We start from the raw sequence: 23564 nt of genomic DNA on the forward strand, positions 1-23564 counted from the left end.
GCAGCAGTAATCTAAAGTGGGTAAGATTTATAAGGCACGAACTCAGTTGCTAAGAGACAATTCCATTGCTTTATTTTTCTTCAATATTTCCCTCCTCTACGGAGAAGTTCTTTTGGCTCAGAAGGAGCAGAAAGCTTGAAAAGAGGCACAGTGGTCCTTTGTTAATCTCAATAAGTTATACGAGCGCATAGTGCTTTCTGGTTTGTAAAAGGCTTTCACATACATTTCTTCCTTTGACATAAGAAACAGAATTAAATACCAAATAAAAATGAAGAGTACCTAGTCTATAATGAGTTTGAGTGCTTAAGATCAAGGCTATTAGCAGATATTCAGGAAAAGTAAAGACTAAGAAGAAAAAGGGAAATGACTAGTTTGTATGGAGATAAGAAAACTAAGGTGAATTTCTAAAAAATAAAAAAAGTCTAGAAAAGACTGAATGGAGATAGTCTACAGAATTTTAGAAAGCTAAAGAAATTTGAAATTAGACTGAATATAGATTGAAATGAGAGAATAATGCCAGCAATGAAAGAGTGTAGGAGACTAACAAAGGGAGAGCTCTGTGGTTTGGAAAGTGTCCCTTAATCAGCCTGCAGTGCTACAGAGCAGAAACCCAGAGAGGGTGCTTGAGAATACACAAGAACCCTGCAGTGGAGACTGAACAAAACGCCGTCAGGGATTTCATCGGAAGCATAATCCATTCATGGCACAGTCTGGCAATGCTGTGGAGCTGGTAAGATACATACACTCAGGCACCTATGGAACAAAAGAAATATTTGAAGTTCAAAATAATTCTGATATTTCTAGCCATGGCTATACACTGGTGTTTGAGTTTATAAGAGAAGTAGCATCAGAAGGATAGAAATAAAAAATTATCTTTACCCAGGAAGAAGATATCAGTCTTTGAAGAGCTCAGTAGAAGGTGATTTGGGTGAAGACAGGAGAGGCCACGAAATTCTTGATTTCTTGTGATTAACTCTGAATTGCTCACTGTTTGGTAAGAAAAGATTAAAGACCCATCTATTTAGCCTAGAAATGAGAAATGCTCACTCATTACCGTGCCTATTTCCACTTCTCTGACTGCAGAGCTTAAAATCATACCACAGACAGGAGTTTCTTACTTTTACTTGACCTTTAAAGTCACTCTGGTGTTTTCATAACCAGGACTCCTCACACTTTTCGCCTCATGGCAGACATATATAAGTGATAATATTTGGACAAAATGCTGAGGTTTGGGCTGTCTCAGGCCCTGATGGCTATCCAGAGGGTTAAAGGGATCTGTGTCCTGGCTTATAACCCACAGGCCACTGTACTGAATACACAGGGAGGTAAGTCACAAAAATAAATAGAAAAAAAATTAAAATCTTTCCCTTAAGTTGACTTTAAAATAATTTCTAAATCTGAAACAAACAAAAAATCAAACACTAGAATTAGATTTCTCACACACTGACTTTAAAATATGTTGAGTTTTAAGCAATGAAGCATACTCTGGCCCTTCCAAAGGCATTATAAAACTAGTTTGGTAGACTTCTGCTTCCAGGAACATGAGGTAGATGTACTTTTCTCTACTCCTCCAGCTAAGTGCAACAAAATCCCTGGACAACCCGCAAAATGGGAGAAAATATTTGCAAATTATACTCCTGATAAGTGTCTACTATCCAGAGTATATAAAAGAACTCCTATAACTCAATAATAAAAAGACAAGTAACCCAACTAAAAAACCAATGATATGAATAGCCATTTCTCCACAGGAGATATACAGATGCCAATAAGCACATTAAAAGGTGCTCAACATCATTCATTACTCATTAGGAAAATGCAAATGAAAACCACAATGAGATACCACTTCATACCCACGAAGATGACTATAATCAAAATGATGGACAATAAAAAGCATTGTTGAGGATGTGGAGAAAAAAAGAGCCCTCCTACACTGCTGGTGGGAATGTAAAGTGCAGCTACTTTGGAACACAGTTTGGCAGTTCCTCAAAAAATTAAACACAGAGTTAACGTCTGACCAACAGTTCAACTCCTAGGTACATCAACCAAGAGAACTGCAAACGTATGTTCACACAAAAACTTGTACACTAATGTTTTAACAGCATTGTGGTCAAAAAGCGTAAACAAACCAAACATCTATCAAATGATAAGTAGATAAACAAAATGCGAAATAGCTATATAAAAGAACATTGTTTGGCAATAAAATGGAATAAAGTATTGATACCTGCTACAACAATGATGAACCTCGAAAACATTATGCTAAGTGAAAGAAGCCAGACACAAAAGGTCACATATTGTATGATTCCATTTATATGAAATGTTCAGAAGAGGCAAACTCATAGATACAAAAAATAGATTAGTGATTACCAGGAACTGGTAAAAGTAAGGAATGGGAAATGATTACTTTGGGTATGGAATTTCTTTATGGGATGACAAAAAATTCTTCAATTAGATAGTGGTCATGGTTTCACAACCTTGTGAATGTACTAAAAATGTCTGAATTGTACACTTTTAAAGGTTGAATTTTATGATTTGTAAATTATATCTCAATTTAAGAAACCACACCAATTAGAAAAAAAGATTGAATGGAAAAAAAAAATCCTAGATGGGATAAATTAAGAGTTTGGTATTATCAGATACACACCACTATATATAAAATAGATAAACAACAAGGTCCTACTGTATTGCACAGGGAACTATATTCAATATCTTGTAATAACCTATAATGGAAAAGAATCTGAAAAAGAATATATAGTATATATATAAAAAACAGAGTCACTTTGCTGTGTACCAGAAACTAACACAACATTATAAATCAACTATACTTCAATTTAAAAAAATCCTGTACATTATACATAAAACAAACATAAGGAGACTCTAATAGGTAGAGAGAGGAAGGCAGACTGGTTAGGGACCTCAGGACCCGAGGAATGACATAATGGTTGAGTTACCTGGGTGTTGTCTGTTTGTTTGTTTTTTGCCTCATATACACTAGACTTGGAGCTGAAGAAGCCAGAAACCCAGAAATACCAACGAACAGACCAAAAATGTCCCTAACAAAAGCCTGCTGTCTCCAGCCAAAGGACAGCAAGACAGAAAACTATTAGATAATAACTGCCTTTTTCCAGCCACATTCCACAGAAAAGCTATGTCCTACTCTTAACTGCCAGCAAAGGCCAGATGGGGAGCCTTGATTTCCATCCTTGCTGGACTGTGATGAGATGCCATCAAAGTACCAGAAAGAGGAGAAAGAGACTGGGGCTGAAAATGTACTCAAAATATAATTGCTGAAAACTTTTCAAATTTGGCAAGTGACATGAACTTCAGATGTATATAGAAGCTGAGTAAACTCCAAACAGGACAGACCCAAAGAAATGCACACCAAGATATATCATAGTTAAACTTCTGAAAACTAAAGAAAAAAAAATCTTAAAAGCAGCAAGAGATAAATGACACCTTACCCATAAGGGAAAAACAGTTTGAATAACAGGAGATTTCTCATCAGAAATCAGGTGGCCAGAAGAAAGTGGCACAATATTTTTCAAGTGCTGAAAGAAAAGAACTGCCAACCCGGAATCCTATACCTAGAGAAGATACTCTTCAGGAATGAAAGGAAATCAAGACATTCTCAGATGAATGAAAACTAAGAGAATTTGTCACCAGCAGACCTATCCTAAAGAATGGCTAAAGGAAGCTCTCTAATTAGAAAGGAAAAGATAAAAGGAGTCTCGGACTATCAGGACAAAACAAAGAATACACTAAGCAAAACTATGCTTCTTTTTAAGTGCCCATGGAACATATACCAAGATACACCATATCCTGGGCAATAAAATGAACATCAATACATTTAAAAAAGTTAAAATATACAGAGTACATTCTCCAACCACAATGGAATCAAACTGGAAGTCAATAACAGAAAGATGACAGGAAAATCTCCAAACATTTGTAACTAAACAACACACGGGACTTCCCTGGTGGCGCAACGGTTAAGAATCCACCTGCCAATGCAGGGGACATGGGTTCGAGTCCTGGTCTGGGAAGATCCCACATGCCGCGGAGCAGCTAGGCCTGGGCGCCACAGCTACTGAGCCTGCGCTCTAGAGCCCGTGAGTCACAACTACTGAGCCCATGCGCCACAACTACTGAAGCCCACGTGCCTAGAGCCTGTGCTCCACAACAAGAGAAGCCACCGCAATGAGAAGCCTGCACACTGCAACAAAGAGTAGGCCCCGCTCACCGCAACTAGGGAAAAGCCAGTGTGCAGCACGAAGACCCAACGCAGCCAAAAATAAATAAACAAATAAATTTATAAAACAACAACAACACATGTCTAAATAATCCATGGATCAAAGAGGAAGTCTTAAGGGAGATAAAACGATACACTGAACTAAATGAAAATGAAAATTCAACATATCAAAATTTGTGAGACACAGCTAAATCAGTGCTGAGAGAAATTTACAGCACTAACTACATGCATTAAAAAAGAGAAAAACTCTTAAATCAATAATCTAAACTCCTACCTCAAGAATCTAGAAACAAGAGCAAAATAAGCAGAAGGAAGGAAATAATAAAGATAAGAGCAAAATCAATAAAATTTAAAACAGAAAAACAAAGAGAAAATTGATGAAACCAAAAGCTGGTTCTTTGAAAGGATCAATAAAATGGACAAACCTGTAGTGAAGAAAAAAAAGAGAAAAGGTTCATTCCAACATCAGGAATGAAACATGGGCTATCACTTCAGATATTACAGACTTTAGAAGGATAATAAGGGAACACTACAAACAACTCTACCCACATAAATTTGAAAACTTGGATGAAATGTACTACTTCCTCTAAAAACACAAACCCACAACTCATCCAATATGAAACAAACAATTTGAATATCCCCATAACTATCAAAAAATTAAATTCAAAATTTAAAAACTCTCAAAAAAGAAACCTCCAGGCCCAATAGTTTTACTGGACAATTCTATCAAATGTTTAAGAAAGAATTAACACCAATAATATACAATCTCTTCCAGAAAACAGGAGGGAACATTTCCCAACTCATTTTATGAGACCAATATTACAATGATACTACAACCAGGCAAAGACAATCCAAAAAACAAACCCAAAACTACAAACCAATGTCCCTCATGAATATAAACACAAAAATCTGTAATAAATAATAAATTGAATTCAGCAACATATAATAAGAATTATACACCATGAGTAAGTGAGTTTTACTCTATGGATACAAAACTAGTACAATATTTAAAAATCAATCAAAGTAATCTATATTATCAAGCTAAAGAAAAAAACCATATGATTATATCAACTGATGTGGTAAAAGCATTCAATAAAATTCAATAGTCATTCAGGATAGAAACTCTCAGAAAAATAGGAACAGGAGGAAACTTCCTCAACCTGATACAACTAACATTATCCTTAATCATGAAAAACTGAATGCTTTCCCACTAAGTTTGGGGTAAAGACAAGGATGTTCGCTCTAAGCACTCTTATTTAACATAGTTCTGGAGGTTCTAGCCAGTACAGTAAGGCAATAAAAGGAAAAAAACACATACAAACTGGAAAGGAAGAAATAAAACTGCCTTTTTTTAGATGACATGGCTGTCTACATAGAAAAGCCCAAGGAATCTACCAAAAGAATTTCTCCTTTACCTAATAAGTGAGTTAGCAAGGTCTCAGGATACAAGATAAATATAAAAAATAAGCTACATTTCTATATGCTAGCAATGAACACATGGACACCAAAATTAAAAATACAATACCATTTACAATTGCTCAGAAAAAGTAAATACTTATGTGTAAATCTAACAAAACATGTATAGGATTTACATGCTGAAAACTATACAATGCTGATGAAAGAAACAACTAGAGAAAGCCTGCGCGCAGCAACAAAGACCCAATGCAGCCAAAAATAAATGATAAATAAAATAAATACAAAAAAAAAAGTACAGGGCTTCCCTGGTGGCGCAGTGGTTAAGAATCCGCCTGCCAATGCAGGGGACACGGGTTCGTGCCCCGGTCCGGGAAGATCCCACATGCCGCGGAGCGGCTAGGCCCGTGAGCCACAACTACTGAGCCTGCGCGTCTGGAGGCTGTGCTCCGCAACGGGGGAGGCCGTAACAGTGAGAGGCCCGTGCACCGCGATGAAGAGTGGCCCCCGCTCGCCACAACTGGAGAAAGCCCTCGCACAGAAACGAAGACCCGACACAGCCAAAAATAAATAAATAAATTAAAAAAAAAAAAAAAAGAACACACAGTGAGGAATCATGACTACACCCAGGAATCACTCATGAAATTTTTTTAAAAAAATAAAAATAAAAATAAAAAAGTACAGCAATATTTCTTTGTAAATGTAAACAAGATTATTCTAAAATTTACATGGAAAGGCAAAGGAATTAGAGTAGCTAAAATAATTTTGTAAAGAAAAATAAAGTGGGACTAATCAGTCTAACCAATTTTAAGTATCCAATTTATTATATAGCTACAGTAATCCAGACTGTGGTATTGGCAGAGGGATAGACACATAAATCAATGGAACAGAATACAGAACCCAGAAATAGATGCACGTAAATATGCCCAACTTGCTTCTGACAAAGGTGAACACACCAATTCAACGGAGGAAAGGTAACCTTTTTAACAAATGGTGCTAGAGCAATTGGACATCCACAATCAAAAAATTAATCTCAATCTAAGTTGCACATCTTATACAGAAATGTATCATGGACTTAAGTGTAAAACCTAAACCAAAATGTATCATGGACTTAAATGTAAAACTTAAAATATAAAACTTTTAGAAAAAAGCATATAGAAAATCTTTGATACCTAGACTAGGCAAAGAGTTCTTAGACTTGACAACAAAAGCATGATCCATAAAAGGAAACACTGATATACTGGACTTCACCCAAATTGAAAAGTTTTGCTCTTTGAAAAACCCTGTTAGGAGGATGAAAAGACAGGCTACAGACTGGCAGAAACTATTTGCAAACCATGTATCCAACAAAGGACTAGTAGCTAGGATATATAAAGAACACTCAAAATTCAACAATTAAAAAGCAAACAATCCAATTAGAACACAGGCAAAAAACATGAACAGACATTTCACTGAAGAAGGTATACAGATACACAAATGGCAAATAAGCACAGGAAGAGATATTCAACATCATAAGTCATTAGGGAAATGCAAATCACAAGGGCAATAATATGCTACTACACACCTATAGGAATGGCTAAAATTAAAAATGGCAACACCACCAAATGCTGGTGAGGATGTGGAGAAACTGGATCACTCATATGCTGCTGGTGGGAATGTAAAATGGTCCAGCCACTCTGGAAAACAGTTTGGCAGTTTCTTAAAAAACTACAAATGCAACTGCCATACAATCTAGAAATTGCACTTCTGGGCACTAATCCCAGAGAAATGAAGACTTATTTTCACACAAAAATCTGTACACAAATGTTTATAGCACCTTTACTTGTGATAATCAAAAAGGGGAAACAATTCAAATGTCCTTCAACAGGAAGATGGTTAAACTGTGGTGCATGTATGGAATGCACCATGGAATACTACTCAGGAATAAAAAGGAATGAACTACTAATACGAGCAACAACCTGGAAGAATCTCCAGAGAATTTGCTGAGGGAAAAATCCAGTCCAAAAACTTATGTATTGTATGATTCCATTTATATAGCATTTGTGATATGACAAAACTATAGAAATGGAGAACAGATTAGTGGTAGCCACGGGTTAAGGCACAGGTGAGGGTGGAAAGTGGATATGAGGGATCCTTGTGGTCATGGAAATGTTCTGTAGCCAGACTGTATTTATCAATGTCAATATCATGGTTGGAATAGCGCAGCACAGTTTTGCAAGATGTTACTATAGGAAACTGGGTAAAGGGTACAAGGAATCTCTGTTTTATTTCTTACAATTCCATGTGAATCTACAATTACCTCAAAATAAAAAGTTTAATTAGCAAAAATACTAGATTAAAAACCTCAAAATATAAAAGGAGATAGGCAATTACTTTGTATTATAAAAAGCAGATAGAAATATCTCAATTTCCAAAAAATTGAAATTAATTTCAGGTACCATTATTGAGTCAAACTTTGGTTATGAACTGAGGAATTGAAGGGAAAGAAGTCAGTTTTCATTCACAAAACTCAATTCAACTTCCAGGAGAAAAAAAAAAATGAAGCTATAGACAAACCTATATATCTGAAAAAGACTTCAGCTCTTACAAATTTTAATTTTAAGAAGGTTCCAAAAGAAATGCATTAAGCAGTCTTTAAAACGTTGTCCGTACTGCTCAGAGAAAATACGGTATTTTTAATCAAAGTACTTCCCTCTCAGAATAACTTATTCCAGAAAGGTGGGTCACAGTTGCAAATAAAGGGAGAGGAGCTGAAGGCATTTGTGATAGAAGAAATGAGGATGGAGGAAGCACTGGGACAGCATGGCTGAAGTGACAGTACCCAGGACTTCACACCAGGTCTCCAACATCGACTTCCTCATCCTGCACACAAATCCTAGTTCTATCTCCTTTATTGAACTTCAGGTAAATCACATAATCTCTGGACTAAAATTTCCTCCTCCTCAAAGACAGAGATAACATTTTTTACCTCCCATCAAACAGGATATTTGCAAGGATAAATATCTGTACAGCACAAAAATGTTTGAAAGAAAGGTCCCAAGAAATAGTATCTGCAAGTGTGGTTCATTTAAAACATTTAATTTAAGTCTATTTTATTTGGGGAAACATGCATAACAGAAGACAGTAATTTTGAAGGAGACTGGAGAAAGAGAAAGGCAAAATGAATGAGATTTAAACAAAGTCAACATCTCAGTTTATTTTCTCAGTTGTCTTGAGGTTACTGGTAGAAAATTCAGTATTGCTAAAGGCATGTGGTACCCCTATCCACTAGCAAAACCATCTTAATAGGATGGATTTTCCACAGCAGACTTTAAGATGTTGAAAAAAACTAACCAACCAACCAAAATCTCACAAGACTGAAAATCCACCAGGGATCTGGGGAGTGGTTTTCATCATGACACTGAAAAATGTCAACAGCATGGAAATAAGCAGTAGTGCACTCTTAAATTTCATTTTACCTGAATTGCAGCACTAATTTAATTTTGCCTGGTAGTTTAGTTACTCATTCAAGTCTGTCTGACTCCACTTGAATCTAAGCTCTTTGATTACAAAAATCACAATTCATACTCATCTTTACATGTCCTGTAGCCCATAACTTTGCATGTAGTTGCACTCTGCAAATATGGAATTGAACAAACATGCACAAGTATAATCTATTACTCCCAGTTTTAAGGAAGATACTTAAGGTGTTCCAAAATAGAGGTTGATGTCCTGATATTTATTAGCCTCAGTCCTGGAACTTATTAAACACTGTTTTTATCAGTTTCTCAATTTATAGTAAGCTCAATTATGTGAATGGAGATTTTTAATGATAATCTGAAAAATAGCTTTCAAAGATAAGTCCTGAGCTCAGAAAAACATCAGCCAAGACAGTAAGAAACTTTTAGCTATGATTTATACCAGGCATGACACGCTGTTTTTTGTCAATAAGCGGCTCTTAGATTTTTTTTAAGTTTTTATTTTCTAGTCTTTACTTACCAGTGTCTAGTCTTGACTTGACATGCTGATACCTTGGGTTTTGTGGTATCCTTTTTGTCAGATACTAAAAAATAAGAAAATTCACAAATAATTGGGTTAATGTAAGGGTAAGGGTGGCAAAGTTGAGAAAGAGATAAGATACCTTAAAAATTAGAACAAATGCTAAAATTTCATTGAATTTAAAGATGGAAGGAGCTCTAGAGGTCCAACCGTTCCTTAAAATAGGACACTTCACACTACAGTATCTCCACAGGTGAAGATGGTTACCATGTTTCTGTCAAAACATTTCCATATTTTGTCAAAATAATCTCATGGCGCTATGTAATTAGGAAAAAAAGCTCTTAAAAATTATTTCCAACACTGAGTCAAAATTGATCTAGTTTCCATCCAGTCCACTGGTACAACCTACAATAAGCCATTCCATCCTGCCTCAAGCAATCCATTAAAATAACTAAAGGCAGCTCTCTTGTTCTTTTTTTTTTTTTTTTGTTCTTTTTAATTTTACTCTTTATATGATGGTTTGTAGGCCATCTTCTCGGATACCCTCTAGATTTTATCCACACGTGCCCTAAAAAGTGGCACGCAGACCTGAGCACAGTGCCCAGATGTTGCCAGGCCAGGACCCGCTGCTTGCCTTGAGTCTGATGCTCCACAGAAGTCACCACGATGGCATCTGCTCTCGGGGCAGCTGGGGCGTATCATGGGCTCAAGGAAAGTTTATGGTCAGCAAAATGCTACGTCAGGTCTCCCCTGTCCTATGCTCTGGGAGTAAACTCTGAATCCCAGTACGAGGCATTTACCCATATTAAATTTCAGTGGCATTTTCAAAAGGCATTAAGTAAGGGAAGGCTAATGAATAAAAACATTACAAAATACAGTTTTCTTGCTCAGGCTTTTTTCTGGACTACAAGTATGAAAAGCATATGTTCAGTAACAGGTAGCTGTGGAATAGGAAATTCAAACTGGGTAATACCCTTCCAGCTGCATCTTCTGCCACTCTCCCACATGTTCCCAAGTTGAGGCTGCCCAAATGTTCCCCAAATATGCCACACTCACTCAGGTTTCCAGTCTTAGCAAATGTCTGCCTAGAATGCCTTTCCTCAACTTGTCCACGGGTAACACTTCACTTCCTCTATAAAGCTGTCCAAGGTGGAATTAGGTACTTTCTCTCTGGTTCCTAGAGTACTGACACCTTGTACTATTGTTCACACCTCGACCTTCTTCCCTAGTCTAGGATTTCCTTGAAGGCAGGGACGATAACTTACTCAAATTTGTTTTCACCCAGTACCTAGCACATGGTGGGCACATTTATTGATATTCAACCAATAAATGAATATCTAGAATGAGCATTATATTACAGCAACTACTTAGTTCCTTAGAACAGAACATCAAACTTTAAAACCTGTATCACTTGCCCTTGAAAACACAGTTAACTACAGCATGTCCTGTTGGAGGATGGAAAAATAAATTTACATATTAAAATACCTTTTAAAATGACCCACAAAGCATAAAAAAAATAGGGTACACTTCAATGTCTTACAGAATATCTATTGGTCAGAGTTCTGGATTTCAGAGACCAGGAAGAATTTTTTAAAACTGGGGTACCTACAGAGAATTATCAACATTTAATTTTGACAAGGACATCAAAAACAAAGCAAAACCTCACAACTACCATCTGCTATTTTAATACTTAAAAAGTAGGAAAGAAAAAAAAATCCCAGAATAAAATGTCAGTCCTTTAGTGCTACTAAAAATCTCCTTGATATTGTCTGTGTTTTTCATTTCACCCCAGGCAAGTAAAACCTTTGTCATGGACGCTTAGCAGTGGTCCTCAGAAGTAGAACCCCTGAGCTACTTTATCCTCAGAGAAAGGCTGGAAAGCTCCTTTCTCCTTCTGATCAGTAACCCCCCATCGGTAAGAGAAGTGGCCAATGCTAATTCCAACTCCCTCTTAGACGAAGAAAGAGAAGATTCTTAAGTGAGAAAAGGAAAATACTCAAAGACTGAAAAGGGGGACTGTAGGATGAGTTCTTCAGAGGGAGGCAATATTGTGGCAAAACAAAACAAAAACAAAAAACCAAACAAAAAACCCAGGGGAAAACATGTGCCTGGTAAATTTAGGAAAGCTAAAACTAGAATTTAGTTATCTTAAGCTAAGGGATTTTCTTTTTTCTCTGTCTTTCGTTTTCCTTCCTTCCTTTGTATTTTTATAATTCCTCTCTGTATTTTCATAATTTCTATATGCTGTTTCCTGTTTTTACTTTTGTTTTGTTTTCCCCACTAGTTTCCTAGCAAAGCTCCTTTGAAAGATTCCAGGCTAGTCTCTGCTGAACCAAGGGGATTTGTCCATACCTCAGCCAACATAGCTAAGAAGTGAGGGTGTCTCTGGGGACCAGGTGTGGTGGCAGCAGAATGATGGGGGGAGAGAGTGTGGACAGCTGCAGTCGCTGAGCCCTTCCCACCCCCGGTTTTCCCTTACATAGACTAATGAGAAATCCATATGCTACAGTACAAAAATGTAGTGTTTCTTTCCCATTTTCCCATTTTGGTCCAAATTCTTGTTCCTGACTTTCTGGTACCAACCATAACGTAAAACTATTTGTGTTCCACTCTACGCAGTGCACCACAGAGTTTATGGAACTGCCAGACTTTTTTCCTTAAAATCCTTGCTTTGGGGGTGACTGTTTCTTGACCTACTGACCAACTAGCTTTTTTTCAATTACATAAACAGGATGGAATGGTGGAAAGTGAAAGAGCTGAGAAAAGCAGCTGTTTCAAGGAGGACTATTCATTCATTCAACAAAGCCTTATTGAGCACCAACAATTCATTCAGTCGACATTTACTGGATGCCTACTAGGAGTAAGCCACCGTGCTAAGGACACAGAGGTAACAAAACACAGTCCTTCCCATCCAGCTCTCGCTGATGCTGGGAAGAGAGACAAGTGAACAGACGTCACACTGCATGATGAACAAGCAGAGGGAAGCAGGGGGTGCAACAGGAGCATGTAAGATTGGCACCTAATCCAGACTAAAAGAGTCAGGAACTATTTCCTGAGGGGTGACTTCTGAGCTGAAATCCGAGGGCTGAGAAAGTTAGTCAAGTTAAAGGAGTGGTGGGTGGGAGCTCCAGGGTTCCTGGTAACTGATAGACCTGGAGGATAGTGGGCAATATGGGGTCAAATGAGGCTGAAGAGGCAGGCAGGGGCAGAACACAAAGGGCCTTGTATCCATGCTAAGAAACCTAGATTTTATCCTGTAGATCACTGTAGATCCTCTAGATCAAACAGGGGCAATTTTGCTCCCCCAACTCATGGGGACACCTGTCAATGTCTGGAGACATTTTAGGTTGTCAGAACTGGGTGGTGGGTGTGCTACCAACATCAAGTAAGTAGAGGCCAGGGATGCTGCTAAACATTCTACAATGTCAGGAAGACCCTCAACTCCCAAAAAAGAATTAGCTGGCCCCAAATGTCAATAGTGCTGAAGTTGAGGAACCCTTGTGTAGATGGTGGGAGTCACTGAAGAAGGTTAGGGGGAAGGGATGGGATTCTATTTCCATTTTAGAAAGATCACTCTGGCAGCACTCTGGAGAACTAACAGGATCATAGTCAAGAATGGAGGCACAAAGATCAGGTAAGAGGTTGTGCTCAGAGGATCTGTGGTCCTAAGAAAGTAGCAGTAGAGATGAGGAGAGGGAGACAGTTTTAAGAAGTCTTTAAGATATAAAATCTTTAAAACTGACTAGTGTAACAGGGGAAGGGCAGTGATACCATTCCCCAGAAAAGGGACTTACAGAGGAAGCATGTATTGAAAAACATGATGTGTTCTGTTTGGGGCATTTTGAATATAAGGTATCTGTGGGTTATCCAAAATGGAAGTGGTAAGCTGGCTATCTGGGGGGTCTGGAGATCAGGAGAGATTTCTGGACTAGAAAAAACAAGATTTGGGGGAAGCCATGGGAATGGACAAAATCACCATTGGAGAGTGTATAGGCTGAGAAAAAAAAAACAACCAACATTTACGGTCAGGTGGAGAAAAGCACTGTGGGTGAAACTTGCAAGAGGCCAGAAGAAAGTGGGTCATGAGAATTAAAGAAGAAGAGTTTCAGGAAGAAGAAAATGGTCAACAGTGATCAATGCTGTCAAGTCAGAGAACGAGAGGTCAAATATGAACAAGCGAACAAGAATGCAGGTCAGGGAAGAGAAAACAGAAAAGTGAATTTGGATTGAACACACCAGGACACTGCTGATGACCCTGCTGGATGCAGTTACAGCAAACTGACAGGAGCAGAAGCAAAAGCAGCAGGTTGAGTGTTATGAGAAGGGAGGAGAGTAGCCAGATGGTCTTTTTTTTCCCCTTCAGAGTTGCTAAGGAATAGTTTTTGTTGTTTGAAGAAAGGAGAGATTTGAGGATGTTTATAAGCTAATGGGCTGGATAAGAGGTTGAAAATGAGGCAGGCAGGTATGAAAACAAGGGAGCGGGAAAGGATGAGGCCCAGAGCCCAGGTGGAAGGTGCAGCTTTGGACGTATATTTAAGATAATGAAATAAGATAGGTGGTCATGATGAAGTTCAACAGGAGAAGGGAGAAAGTTGAGAAAGTTCATGTTTGTGGTACTCGTACAGGCTCTTTGAAAGCAACCAAAAATGACAGAAGCCCCTTGGGGGCTTACATCTCTAGGGAGGGTCAAAAGATAATGCCCTCCCTGTCTACCCACCCCATCCCTGCTCTTTAACCTCTAGTTGGCTTTTAAGACCCAGCACAAACACATGTTCCAGGATGATTCCTCCTCTGGGGGGCCCAGTCAGACAGAAATCTCTTCCCTGCCTGGACTGTCACAGCACTTTGTACCATTAACACTCCTCACTGCCTACACTTGGGACAGAGGCTCTACCTCTGTACCTGCTACAAGGCCTTGCACCAGTGTGAGAACAATAAGTACACCAAATGGATGGAAATGGTTCTGAGAGCTGAGCAACACACAGTGTGCGTGCTAGTGCCCCGTGGGCAGCACAGACATCGAGGGCTCGAGGAACCTGAAACAAAAAGATAGCCCTCACACTGCGGGTAATAAGGGAGACTGCATGGAAGAAATGGCACTGGAGCTGTGTTTTAAGGGTTGAACTTCTGCGGATAAAAAGATGGGGAAAAGGGATGGAAAAAGTATTCTAAGTGGAGGAAATTATAATAGCAAGGCCACTTTAAAAGCGTGTTTAAAGAACGGCAAATTGTTCTATTTGCTGGAGAAGATCCAACAACAACAATAAAGGTAATTGCTGCTAACATTTATTGAGCACTTAACTATGTTGTCAGGCACTCAGCTAAGCATTTCTCTCCATTATCTCATTTAATCCTCACAACCACCAATAAGGTATATACGAGTATTATCCTCATTCTATCTATTAGGAAGCAGGCATAGAGAGGTGGAGTGACTTCCTGAGGTTAGCTGGTAAGAGTGGTAGAACCTGGCATTAAACTGGGCAGTCTGGTATAGAGCTTGAACTCTTAAACACTTTACTGTGCAGCCTCATTCAGTCAGGGGTTCTGAATATGGGGTCCACTGATGGGCTTTAGGAGGTCCATGAGTCCCATGAAACTGTATGTAAAACTTTGAGTATATGTACATTTTTCTAGGGAAAGGGTCCTTGACTTTCACCAAATTTTCAAAGGGGTCTATAACCCCAAAACGTTTAAGAATGGTGGGTATATGGAATCCTGTGCTGTAAGGTTGGACATGGATACGTAGGCACCAGGTGGAGATCCCTGAATTTAGGCTGAGGGTCTGCACTAGGCCCTGAAGACAATGGAAGATATCAGAAACACTGAGATATGAGCCACACAATCAAAGGAGTATTTTGGTAGATTACTAATATATGCAAAGTGAGACTGGGCTTTGTGAATACATGGATGTTGTAGAAAAGGGAGAAGAATGAGAAGTCAACAATGGGATTTTTCTGAAGGAAAATCACTAAAAAAATGAGGGAGATTGTCTGAATCACAAGTCATTCAAAAATGAATGAGCTTTTCTGACTTCCCACTTCTTTTAAAATGGAACTCACAAGGTTGTTCACATTGAAATTGCAACGTATGTAGTAAGATTTACATTTAAGGACTAAAAAAAATTCCATTATATATTTTGTTCAAAATTTCTCTACTTCTCTCATTTGTATAAAGAGGACGTCAATAAAATGAAGGGACTAGGTGTCAACTTTAAGAGATTTTTGTTTATGGGAGTTTTAATCTGGACCAATCCTACCGATCTCAAACACCAACCTTGACCCATGTTTGCGTGTGCAGCAGCCCCTACTCTGCCAGCGGCTACCACCTGGGGCTGACTGTAGTTTTCAAGATGGCCACAACAGAACTTCCCAACCACTCACACTGTGATGTTGACGCTCCTCCCAATGAGGAGTGGGGGCCTATGTTCCCTCCCCTTGAATCTGGATGGGCCTGTGACTGATGGAAGTGATGCCATACGACTTCTGAGTCTAGATCATAAAAGACAATACGGCTTCCACCTGGTTCTTTCGGGACACTTGTTCTTGGAACCCAGCTCAAGCTACAAGGAAGGCCAAGTCACACAGAAAAGGCCATTTGTAGGCGATACGGCTGACAGCACCAGCTGAGTTCCCAGCCAACAGACTATATCAGCAGCCTAATGTGAATGAAGAAACTTTCAAGATAACTCTAGACCCAGTTTCTGTCCGCAAAACCACATGAGAGAGCCCAAGTAATTGCCTAGCTGAGCCTAGGCAACCTCCAGAACTGTAAGCGATAATAAATAAATGACTATTGTCGTTTTAAGCCACTAAATATGGGGGAGACTCATGAGAAACCAATATATAATTGGAACGCCAACCCACCCCTTTTACTTCCTAGCTAAGCTCGTTTTTGTTTTTTTTCTGGCCGCGCCGCACGACACATGGGATCTTGTTCCCCCACCAGGGTTCGAACCCATGCCCCCTGCAGTGGGAGCGTGGAGTCTTAACCACTGGACTGCCAGGGAGGTCCCTCTAGCTAAGCTCCTTGGGAGAAAGCAAAAAACCAAAAACTACACTGAGTAACTGCAACTTACTCCTCCATCCATTGCAATGTGGCTACTGTCCCCATCATTCTACTGTGGCTCCTGTAGGAGCTAGCCAATGTCAGAGATCCCCTAATTGCTAAATATAATGGCTGCTTTTCAGTCTCTAACTTACCTGACCTTTCTGTACACAGTTATATAGTCCCACCTTCAGCTTTCACTTGGCTTCAGTAACAGCTCTCTCTCCTAATGCTCCAATCACACATGGATGATTCTTCTGTCAGCCACTTAAACACTGTGTTCCCCAGGATTCCATCTTCTTAATCTATAGGTTCTCTGTCGGCCATTTAAGTTTAATTCCATTTACATGCTTCTGATTTCCAAATAGTGAACTCTAGCCTTGACTTCTCCCAGCTCAGATATATTCATTTACTCATTTAACAAATATTTAAGGAACAATTATTGTGTGCCAGGCAGTGGCACAGTACAGACAAGGTCCTATCTTATCTTCCTGTAAGTATGCCAGAAATAAACAAGCAAATAAAATAATTACAGGTCATGGCCTACTGGGTGAAGACAGCATATTGAACAAATGCATCTAATTTCACTTCCTTCCAAAACCTCAGTAAAACCTCATTAAAAGGACACTATTTTACAGACACAAAATCCAAAAAAAAGAGAGTAAGAGTGGGAGAAGTGATAACAAGTGATTTCTGAAGTCTAGAAAGCACATCAACAAGTGAAAATGACTTGATGGACTCAAGAAAGTCAAAGGGAAAGCCAAGAAAAATTCTTAAAAGGCTCAGGAATTGGCAGCCCCAGGCACCTCCAGAAGTGGGAGTAAAAGGAGTGACTGAAATAAGCAAGACTGGTTGAAGGCTGAATGAGAAGCTACTGGATCTCCAAAACCTTCTCCCTCTGTGCCACTAGGTGATTGCCCTTCCCCCACCATAGCAGATCTATAGATTTATTCCCTGGAAAGGGTTTCTGGACTGGGGGGTGTCTCCAGACACAGGGAAAGGATATCATTACTGAAAATAGGGGTATTAGGTGAATGATGCATACTAATGTTGAAATTTAGCCCCAACCTTAATTTGTCCAGGAATTCAGCTAGGCCTTTACTCTCAGGAGAGAGGAGGAGTTCTCTGGAGAAAATGACCAGCCTGAGAGGAAAGAGCTGAAGATACAGATTTGGGAAAGGGAGTCCCCAAATCATGGCCCACTGAGATCTTCTGGTAATTAAGCTCACATCAGCAAACTCCTCCCAAATATACAGAGATCTCAATCACCTTTTTAAGTCTCCTACTCAAAAACACAGATTAACAATTTAAAATTAAAAGAAGTTTGAGAACATTTCTATATATGGACTGAATTACGTCCCCTCCAAATTTGTATGCTGACGCTCTAACTCTCAATGTGACTGTATTGACATAGGACTGCACCTCTTTGGGAGGTAATTAAGGTTAAATGATGTCATAAGGGTGTGGCCCAAATCCCATAGGATTAGTGTCCCTATAAAAATAGACACCAAAGAGCTCATTCTCTTCCCTCAAGTGCACACTGAAAGAAGAGGTCATCCAAACACATAGCATGAAAGTGGCCAACCACAAGCCAGGAGACAGTTTTCACCAGAAACCAAATCAGCCAGCACATTGATCTTGGACTTCCCAGCTTCCAAAACTATGAGAAATGAACTTCTGTAGTTTAAGTCACCCATTCTGTGGTATTTTGTAATGGCAGTCCAAGCTGACTAATAAAAACATCACCAACAAAACAAAAAGAAAAATAGCAATATGGAGGAAACTGAGACTATGTAGGAAGAAAACATATTTTAAAAAATTATCATTAGAGAACACATCCACACAAAAACTTATACAGGCATATCTCAGAGATATCGTGGGTTCTGTTCCAGACCACCCCAATAAAGTGATTTTTGTGATAAACTGAGTCACACAAATCTTTTGGTTTCCCAGTGCATATAAAAGTTATGTTTATACTAAACCATAGTCTATTGTGTGCAATAGCATTATGTCTAAAAAATATATATATATGTATCTTAATTAAAAAATACTTTATTACTAAAATATGCTAACCATCATCTGAGCTTTCAGCAAGTCGTAGTAGTAACATCAAAGATCACTGATCATCATAACAAATATAATAATAATTGAACAGTTTGAAATATTGTGGTAATTACCAAAATGTGACACAGAGACACAAAGTGAGCAAATGCTGTTGGGAAAATGGCGCCAACAGACTTGCTTGATACAGAGTTGCACAAACCTTCAATTTGTGAAAAATGCAGTATCTGTGAAATGCAATAAAACTAGGTATGCCTGTATGAATATTCATAGTAGCATCTTTCATAATAGCCCCAAAGTGGAAATAACCCAAATGTCCATCAGTAAAAGAATGCATGAATAAAATGTGGTATATCCATGCAAAGGAATATTATTCAGTAATAAAAAGGAGTGAAATACTGAAGCATAATACAACATGCATGAACCTTTAAAACATTATGAAAGATGCCAGTCACATAAGACCAGATTTTGCATAATTCGATTTACATGAAATGTAGAGAACCGGCAAATCCACAGAGACAAAAAGTAGATTAATGGTTGCCAAGACTGAGGGGTGGGGGAATGGGAGAGACATGAGAGGACTGGGGAGTGATGGCTAGAGGTTACAAGATTTCTTTTGGGGCTGATGAAAATGTTCTAAAATTGATTTTAGTGATGACTGCACAACTCTATGAATATACTAAAACCACTGAATTGTACACTTTAAACAGGTGGATTTATGCTATGTGAATTATTTCTGTCATGCCATTATCAAAAATAAATAAATATATATATATAAAACAAGTAAAAAGATATAAAAAATTTTTTCTCTACAATTATACTAAGTACTTAGGTAAGAGTTAAAAGAAAATAATTAAGTTGAGGTATATTTTTCTGACACAGAAAGATGTCCAAGACATATTAAGTGAAAAAAGCAAGTTAAAGAACCATATGAACAATTTTTAACATTTGTGTAAAACAAAACCCCAAAATAGAACTCTCTCTCTCTCTCTCTCTACACACACATATGTAAATGCATAGAGAAAGTTTTGGAAAAGATAACTATGCAAAAAATGATAAATAATGATATAGACATTATTTATAAAAATTTATAAATAGTAGAGAATAAAAATAAAGATAGAAACTCCAGGAAAAACAACAAGCAATAAGAAAGAAAATGTAACCCTACTGATCACTGTTCTGGCAGTAATCAGTATTTACAGTCATAGGAAAAACTCAACTGTGAAAAAAAAAAAATCCAATTAGAAATTAGGCAAAAGACATAATGAGATATTTTACCAAAGAGGATATACGGAGGGTAAATAAGCACATGAGAAGATGTAAGATGTTCAACCTCAGTATCAATTAGGAAAATGCAAATTAAGACCATGATGAGATGTCGCTACACACCTATTAAAACAACTAAAATAAAAATTATTTACAGTACTAAATGTTGCCAAGAATGTGCAAACACTGGATCTCTCATACCCTGGTGCTGGGAATGTAAAATGGTATAGCCACTCTGGAAAATGGTTTGACAGTTTCTTAAAAAACTAAATATAAGCTTACCATACAACACAGCAACTGCACTCCTGGGCATCTATCCCAGAGAAATGAAAATTAATGTCCATACAAAGAACTGTACCCCAAAGTTCAAATCTCTATTTGTAATGCCCCAAACAGAAAACACCCAAAATATCCTACAATAGTTGAATGGTTAAACAAACTGTTATACATCCATACCACAGAATACTAATCAGCAATAAAAAGGAATGAACTATTGCTACGGGCAACAACTTGGATGCATCTTAAGGACATTATTGGAGCGAAAAAAGCCAGTCTCAAAAGGTCACATACTGTATGATTCCATTTATGTAACATTTTCAAAATGACAAAATTACAGAAATAAGAGGACACATTAACGGTTGCCATGGGTTAGGATGGTGAGGGGGAGGAAAGTGGATGTGACTAGTAAGGGGTAGCCTGAGGGAGATACTTGTGGTGAAGGAATAGTTCTCTATCTTGATTGTAAATTGACACACTTGCAAATCTTGATTATATCAAATCTACACGTGATAAAATAGCCTCAAACTATACACACATTGTACAAATGTCAGATTCCTGGTTTTTATATTGTACTATATTTACATAAAATATAGTCACTGGGTGAAGGGTACATGGGACCACTTTGTACTCTTTTTGCAACTTCCCGTGAATTTATATTTATTTCAAAATAAAGGTTTTTTAAAAGGACGTCAGAGTCCAAAACACAGTTCTTAAGAATTAAAAACATGATGGCAGAAATTAAAAACTCAATAGAGGGATTGGAAGATAAAGTTAAATCTCTCAAAGAGAACAAAAAGACAAAGATCTGGAAAACAGGAGATAAAATTTAAGAAAATTAGGGAACCAGCCATATAGAAGCAACATCAGAATAATGAATTCAAGAAAGAGAGGAATATTTAAGAAAATTAGGGAACCAGTCATATAGAAGCAACATCAGAATAATGAATTCAAGAAAGAGAGGATGGAGAAAATGGAGGAAGAAAGTCAACAACAAACAATTTTTAAAAATTTTGCAGAATAGAAAGACATGAGTTTCTGGCACCCACAAAGATAAGTGAAAATAGACACATAACAGGGAATTTTTTGTGAAACATCATAACACTGGTGACACAGAGAAAATTCTACAAGCTTCCAGAAAGGAACAATCAAGTCGCATACAATGGAACACAATGGCTTTGAACTTCTCCACAACAAAGACTGAATAGTAGAAGACCACAATGCAATGTTTTCAATATGCTGATGATTTCCAACCAAGAATTCTATACTTAACCAAACTCTCAGGCAAATAAATATGAAGGTAGAATAATAACATTTTTAGACATGCCTAATGTCGTAGACATAAATTTAAAATATTTATTTCTTATGCACTCTTTCTCAAGAAACTACTGGTAATTGTGCCCCTTGAAAACAACAGAGTGAGCTGAACATCTTTATCCAGAGCACAAATGGACAACCACACAGGGCAACCCAGCTCTTCTACCTCTACACTCCTAAGACTATTCCTCCTTTTTCTCCCATATTTCTGATCTCATTAACAGCATCAGCACCAATGAGTAGCCCAAGCTGGAAACCTAAGTCATCCATCACACTCTCATTTCTCAAAGCTCATTATTAAGTCATGATGATTTTATCCCCTAAGTATTTCTCTCTGTCCCTAGTTCCATGGCCTTACTTTAGGTCCATATCATAATAACCACCTAACCAATCTCCCTATCCCCGGTTCTGGACTCCTCAAATCCATTCTCCACAATGTGGCTACAACCACTGCCTAAAATGCACATCTGACCATGCAACTCGGCTACTTAAAACTCCAAAGCTTCTCAAATTCTGATCAGCAGGCAAAATAAATACACAGTGGTCAAACCACTACTCTCCACACATACCTCCCCGACATCCACGGTAGACATTATAATCCATCATGGCACTCCCCTACAGAGCCTCACAACTTTCTCAGCAAAGCTCACAGGCATCCATCCTGAGATGAGACAAGTTGCAACTCCTGTTCACTATAAAGGCCAAGAATGCTGGCAAGGCACAGAAGGCCCTTCCAGACTTAACTCCTGCCTCTCTACAAGGAACTGTCCACTTTCATGGTTCACACCTCCTAAACATGGTTCAAGATGTTCTCTCTACCTGGGATGCTTCTTCACCTGGTCAGTAACTTGGGATTTCAGACCATCTCCAGGACCCTTCTCTCACTCCCTCGGTTGAGTCCTAGCTTTCTTCTGTGCTCTCCTAACATCCTGTTTCCCAACCACATTGAACTCAAATTTTGCTTATAAGTCTTCCTCACTAGACTGAACTTATTAAAGGACTAAAAGGCCTTGTCTTATCTCTTTGTATTTCTAGCACTCCCTGCACCTTAGGAATCCAGTAAACATTTGTTGAGATGAAATGACCACATATGCAGCAGGGCACTGGAGGTGAAACAGACAAAAAAGTAAAAGGTCTTATTCGAGGAGAGGGTAAAACTAATGTCATATTTTGCATCCTTTCCAAATGGCTTGGTCTGCTTATTCCTCCTCTTTCTGTACCCCAATAATCAGAAATGATGGCTCCTTTGATTTTGTTCCTTTAACGTTTTGGGCTTCATCCAGATGTTACTTATATTTTGTAACTGCCACTCCTAGACTGTAAGCCCTTTGAGGGAAGGGACTTGTGTCTTCATGCACTTCGCTCCTTTGAGCGACAAATACAGTAGGCCTGTGCGGGATGGTGGCCAGGCTGCCCAGGCTCCAAGTCCCCCAGGCCCGCCCCGCCTCCCTCCCCCCTCCAGACCCCTCCTCACGCCGCCGCTTCCCGCCTTCCGGAGGGCGGAAGTCGCAGGCTACTGTTCTCTGCCCACGTGGAGCCTTTTTCGGTGCGCCCGCCCCCTCCGATTCTCCGATCCGGACCTGGCTCTCACCTCAGGATTTCCAATGTGCCTCCGGACAGACATATTTGCTCCAACCGACCACGCTCGGGGTTCTAGCCTCAACGGTAGCTTCTAACCGGTGAGAAGTAGGCCGGTAGGAAGTAGCCTCTTCCTACTCCCACAACCCAGCTCAGCCGCCTCCCTACAACCTCTTCTCCGATTGGCCTGCCTTCCCCTGCCAGCCAATGGCTGCCCTGTTTACTCTCTTATTGCGGGGTCAAGGGAGAGTGAGACTCCACTCAATGGTTGCCAAGGGCAACGCGGGACGCCGGCTGCCGAGGTCCTTTGGGCTCTCCGCTGGGCGCGCGGACGCCAGCTTCAGCGCGGGAAGAGGGGCGCGGGGGGAGGGGCAGGCTGCCGACTGCG

General features: G+C 39.0%; 1 protein-coding gene across 3 annotated transcripts in view; it reads right to left on the reverse strand.

The window, feature by feature from the left end:
- CEP41 (centrosomal protein 41) overlaps window positions 1–23326 on the reverse strand; it is a 48944-nt gene extending 25618 nt beyond the window's left edge. For all 3 annotated transcript variants that reach the window (XM_068549457.1, XM_068549459.1, XM_068549456.1), the window contains exons 1-2: window positions 23190–23326; window positions 9635–9698 (exon numbers count right to left, since the gene is read on the reverse strand). In XM_068549457.1, the coding sequence (XP_068405558.1) occupies window positions 9635–9698; window positions 23190–23222 (97 nt within the window). In that variant the 5' untranslated portion in view covers window positions 23223–23326. The remainder of the gene's footprint in view (window positions 1–9634; window positions 9699–23189) is intronic.
- Window positions 23327–23564: the final 238 nt, after the last annotated feature.

The sequence above is a fragment of the Eschrichtius robustus genome, chromosome 8, assembly GCF_028021215.1.
Source record: "Eschrichtius robustus isolate mEscRob2 chromosome 8, mEscRob2.pri, whole genome shotgun sequence".
NCBI classification, from domain to species: Eukaryota; Metazoa; Chordata; class Mammalia; order Artiodactyla; family Eschrichtiidae; genus Eschrichtius; species Eschrichtius robustus.